At 38.5% G+C, this 6,000-nt stretch overlaps 1 protein-coding gene across 1 annotated transcript in view; it reads right to left on the bottom strand.

The window, feature by feature from the left end:
- Positions 1-217: 217 nt before the first annotated feature.
- The window catches only part of LOC130356543 (cyclin-dependent kinase inhibitor 1-like), a 69,745-nt gene continuing 63,962 nt past the window's right edge, over positions 218-6,000 (bottom strand). Inside the window, exon 3 of the mRNA XM_056558229.1 lies at positions 218-5,990. Coding sequence (XP_056414204.1) covers positions 5,929-5,990 — 62 coding nt within the window. The 3' untranslated portion in view covers positions 218-5,928. The remainder of the gene's footprint in view (positions 5,991-6,000) is intronic.

The following is a 6,000-nucleotide window of genomic DNA, read 5'->3' as shown; positions in this document are numbered from 1 at the left end:
GTATGCATCTGATGAATAGTAAAGTCATCATGAGAACAGCCCCTAAATAAGAAAAAAAAATACACCCATATATACATATAGACACACACAATATTATAATATATGTGTGTGTATATATATATATATATATATATATATATATATATAGTGCATACAACAAAGTGGTTTTGAGCACTTTGGTGTTAAAGTAAATAAAGTACACAACGACCCACGCAGCTCCTTGTAGTTCTTTATTAACAATAAATAGTTACATTATTTATCTGGAATCCAACAAACTTTGAAACCGTATTTACAACAAAAGTAGTGCTAATAATGTGGCTTAAAAAGTGCTTCATAGTAAACAAGGAAATCAAGAGCCTGCAGGAAAGGGGACCCACACATACCAACCTTGCCATACACATGACTTCTCACAATATGAAATCTATTGAAAAGACTAAAAGAGGACTGGAGTCACACACTGTCACAGCAGTTTTTGAGCCAAAGCCAGAAGGGGATCCAGCAGGAAGAAGTCCTTCCTTTATATTTCCCATTCCATTTAAATCCACCCTTGGCTTTGGCTCAAAAGCTGCCGTGTGTGACCCAAGCCTTACTGGCACCTCCATTACTTCAAACATTCTGGGTATGTAAAGTGGTTATATACCATAGAGATGTAGACAAAAGTTTCCACCTGCTGCAGTTAAGAGTTCCAAACCCAAATATGAGTACTTTACATCTGCATTGCTTCCACCAATGTGATCTTTAAGTCACTACTCTTGATGCCTCTTTTTTGGCAAAAACTTAATGAAATAACAATTGTGGAACATTTTATCGAAAAACTCTGTGTCAAGCCATTACTTTGTAATTTCTACTAGAAATGTATGAATACATTGACAACTGGGAGTTTCTAGTTAAGGGTCTGTCCTTGAACATCTGATTCGGAACCAGTCAGTATTGCAACTAGAGATGAGCGAACTTACAGTAAATTCGATTCGTCACGAACTTCTCGGCTCGGCAGTTGATGACTTATCCTGCATAAATTAGTGCAGGAAAAGTCAGCAACCGCCGAGCCGAGAAGTTTGTGACGAATCAAATTTACTGTAAGTTCGCTCATCTCTAATTGCAGCGTGTGGGAACATCGCCCCTAGACAATGGGAATAATAATACCAAGTTGTAAATGTATTGATACATTTCCAAAATGAATAACAAGAAACCTCACAATGCAGAGTTAGGAAAATTACTCCGAAATTGCTCCTAAATTGTTACTACATTATGAAAACACATGTCAAGAGTAGAGACAGGTCTTTGTTTTTATTAGAAAGTGTATATCATTCACAATTCTAGCTACGTGGCCTACAATACATGTACAATTCAGCATTAGAACTGTAGATGATTTTTCTATGGGGGTGCATTTAAGAAATAGACCAGCAGGAAAAAAGTCATGTAGAAACCGTAGGTATATACGGGCAACAAAACCAGTACACCATTATATTGCTCTGTAGTGTATTATCATTTACGTCTACTAGAATAAAGTGCTAATGCGGAACATAGGATCTTGCCTTTGGGAAAATGTAGGAAGAAATAGGTATGAATGATTATTGTCATAAGAAGCAGGGGAGACGAATGGCTGCCAGATACCTATACTAAGAGGAAACAGGAGAACCAGCCAGGTAAAATCAAATAGAATATATGGCAGAAATTGAGGGTATGCCACTGCTTTCTGATGCACATTTTGCAAACTTCTCCACTTGGGCACGCATGGCACCCTAGTTTACCATTATTTGTCAATTAATTTCTGATGTCTATGGGCTGATCAATATGTGCTCCACTTCCGATTATTAAAGGGCTATAGAAAGTAAACTGTGACTATATAGGTATGTGCTCCACTTCCAATTATTAAAGGGCTTTAGAAAGTAGACTGTGACTATATAGGTATGTGCTCCACTTCCAATTATTAAAAGGGCTTTAGAAAGTAGACTGTGACTATATAGGTATGTGCTCCACTTCCAATTATTAAAAGGGCTTTAGAAAGTAGACTGTGACTATATAGGTATATATACAAAGAAAAGTCTATTTCACTCTATATACTAAAAGAAGACCAAATCCACAAAAAATGTAGAGGATTCTGGAATATAAAATAACCTTATACAAAGACATTTGATCTTCAGTTATAATGCTGAATTCTGATAAAAGCCTTGTTATTGTCAACATGTGCAACTGAGCAGAGCTATCAAACATAATAAAGGCTTATTGTGTGCAATATCCTTATCCCTAAGGCTAAGTTTCCACTTGGTGTTTTTCTTGCATTTTTTGGATATCTGCCACTGCAGTTTTTGAGCCAAAGTCAGAAGTGGATCCATAAGGGAGGAGAAGTATAAGTCCTTCCTTTATATGTCCTATTCCTTTTGAATCCACTTCTGGCTTTGGCTCAAAAATTGCAGTGGCAGTATTCCAAAAACTGCCAGAAAAAAAAAACAAGTGGAAACTTAGCCTAACAGGGATCCTTCCCATCTTTGGCAATAAAAACATATTGTGGAAGGTAACAGACATAAAATAGGCAAGCAATGTAGAGCTCAGTGCCTCAAATTTGAGCTTTATGAACATTTTACATTTTTTTCAATAGTGCTGCCACAATAACATAAAGAAATTTTCTTAAATTAATATATGCTTTGACAAAATATACCCCCCTTACCTTATATTAGCATAAACTCCAAAATATTATTCTACATAACAATCTCCAGTTTATAAATTAAACCATTCTCTTGACAAGAAAGAATATACAGGTCAGACAGTAGTTTTACATCAATTTACAAAAAAACACAACATCAAGACTTGGTGAGAAGCGGTCATCTTCCGAGGAGGCCGCAGCAAGCCATACATTACACCTGCAGCCACCCTGCAGGTGTAATGTAGTACTGCATGCCAGTCACCAAAATCCATAACTGAGCAGGTAGTACAGGGACAGGACGGATTCAGCAGAGCAAAAACTATTACCTTAGTCCTGAGCACCCCCTTCTATGACGTCCATAATATGGGCAGGGGTTGTCAATAGGAAAAAACATCTGTACATGTTTTTATTCTGAAAAATTTTGGGGGGGACGACAAAAAAACCAAAACACCCTACTGACAGTGCTACAGTAGTTTGTCTTCAGATAAAACTAAATTCTACAACCAATTGCTAACTGAACTTTGTATGTATAAACTTCTAAGTAGACTTAATAGGGTACATTTTTGACATGTTATGTGCAGTTTAATAATTTTTCTTTTTTTCAGGTCCCAAAAATTTACAAGTGTCTTTACAACATCCTGATCTAGGAGATAAGCTCCAGATGATTTGAGTCTTTACCTTTTTTCAATTTGTGCACCCCTTTTTACGCAGCCTATAATATTTTCTTATATATTACTTAGGTGCCACCATATTATACAATCTAACAATTAACATTATTATGGCTATCAAACACACTAAATAAAGCAGCACTAAATCCCTAGTCAAAGAGTGCAAAGCCATCAGAAGGTTAAAGCCCACCCTGCAAAATACAAAAAGAAGTATGAAAAAGAATCCAGTTAAGAACTGTAAAGTAATAAAGTTCTTTTGGATTTTCGGATGTGCTGCTTGTTTCTTTGGAGTGGTTTTTATGGGTGCCATTGTCTTATGGTTCATACTGTGCAGTGTGATGAGATCGGGGCTTCAGTGGCTCTGAGGGTCTGCGGGTGTATGGAAGTTACCTCTGCTATGGAATAAAGAGGACTGTCCCTCTAGTGCCACCTATACCCCTAGTTATGTTATAAGGCTAAGGGTGCGTTCACACGGCTGTCTGTCCCCGCTTTTTTTTTAGCCCTGTTTCGGTTCTGTTCTTGCAAGCTGTAAACGGATTAAAAACGTTTAAAAAAAAAATCCCATTCATGTCAATGGGATTTTTTTACAATCTGTTTACATCCGTTTGTACCAGTCTGTACTCATTTCCTTTTTTTGACGGCAGAAAAAAACGGCACATGCAGTATTTTTTCTTCCGTCAAAAAGAATGGAAAAAAAAACAGATACAGTAAATTTAACATTGAAGTCTATGGAAAACGGATGAGCCTTTAATGTCATCCGTTTGCAACCGTTTTTTCAATCAGTTTTTTGATCCATTTTTACTTCTGAGCATGCTCAGCACAAAATTTTTTTTTGGGGGGTTGATTAACTGAACAATAACGGATCCAAACAGATAACATCCATTTGCATCCGTTATTGTCCGTTTATTTTTTAAAGTCTTAAAGTCCGTTTTTATTTTTGACGGGAGAAGAACGGGAAGGGTCTAAACGGCCGTGTGAACGCAGCCTAATAATTTAGATATTGACTTTCAATGTAGCTACCTATAGGTGGCACTAGAGACAGTTTTCTTCCTTTTGAAGGAGATCTATTTTGCATACTTTTTCCTATGTAGCATTGCTTACAAGACTCTTTACTATAGCTATCTCTTTGTAAGAAGTATCCACCCCCTTCAAGAGCCACTGAAGGATGCGTAAACAGATCCATCACACCAGTATGAACGTTCCTTTAGTGTGGTACTGACGTTGTTAATTTGCACACACGTCCTTCACTGTCCAAATTGCAAACAGGAAAGAGAGAACTGAATTCTCAAATTCTATGTCATACAGAGACACAATGTTCCTATCTCGTATTTTGATGACTTTTAGCTCCACTGACTTCAATACACCATAACCACAATGTGATTTCCAATAGTGGCTCCGCCCTAAATAACTACAATGCTAATCTTCAGGATGTAGAATTTCAAATCGCCCCTTTCCAGAAAGTACAACTTCGAGACTAAGTAGGGAAAAAAATAGAAACATGATGACATAGTATATGGCACCTTATCACAAGTCTATCATGTAGAGTAGATGGCCTGGCACTGTCCCGATCCACTAAACCTCTGAGGATTAACCTGTTAGCATACAGGAAACATGCAGCCTCTTCACTGTGTGTGTCCGCGTGTGGTGCTTCTCAATTGCAGCAGAGCATAGATAATGATCACACAGCATAGAAGAAAAACGGCTCGGAGCACTCACCTCGGACACCAGGTATATAGTGCAGAAATAGCTTTATTCACATTACGGCTGGAAAAACGTAGCAGGGAGGTAGGGAGATGGAACACATGCGGGTAGGTTCAGCCGGTGGGAGACAGTCCGTATCACGCACTTGCACTTCGTCAAGCCCCTGTGGGGCCTGACGAAGCGCAAGTGCGCGATACGGACCGTCTCCCACCGGCTGAAAATACCCTCATGTGTTCCATCTCCCTACCTCCCTGCTGTTCCATCTCCCTACCTCCCTGAGGGGCCTGACGAAGCGCAAGTGCGCGATATGGACCGTCGCCCACCGGCCGAACCTACCCACATGTGTTCCATCTCCCTACCTCCCTGCTATGTATTTCCAGCTGTAATGTGAATAAAGCTATTCCTGCACTATATACCTGGTGTCCGAGGTGAGTGCTCCAAGCCGTTTTCTCTTCTATGCTGTGTGATCATATGGCACCTTCATTGAACAGTTTTCTGAGCCAACACAAAATAATGGCAGTTTTTCCAGTCCCCCTAAAAACAAAAAGCTTCTGACACTGCCCATGCCCCTCAGTGTTTTCATACATATATACAGTATATATATATATATATATATATATATATATATATATATATATATTATTTCCTCATGGAGAATTTCTTCATACATACAAAAATAAGAGACTCCTTCTCGAAATGTTGTTGCTAAGGCAATTAATGTAGTTAATTGCTCTCTGGGGCTCTTATGAAGTGCTTCTTCAACATTTCCACCTTTCTTACATTCAAGAATATGTCTATGGATCTTCAAAGTAAAGATTTACTTCCTGAAACTGAGATTCTTGTATGGAAAGTTTTGACTTGTCTTGAGGAAGGACTCTTGGAAAACAACATATGTGTAATCTGGAACAAAGCCAATCACGGGCTACACCGACTTGGTGAAGGAAGCGGAGAACAGCGGCGTTTCACTTGATAGTAATCTGTTGAAAG

This window comes from Hyla sarda, chromosome 2, assembly GCF_029499605.1.
Source record: "Hyla sarda isolate aHylSar1 chromosome 2, aHylSar1.hap1, whole genome shotgun sequence".
Lineage (NCBI taxonomy): Eukaryota > Metazoa > Chordata > Amphibia > Anura > Hylidae > Hyla > Hyla sarda.
This window is presented reverse-complemented; position numbering and strand designations above follow the sequence as displayed.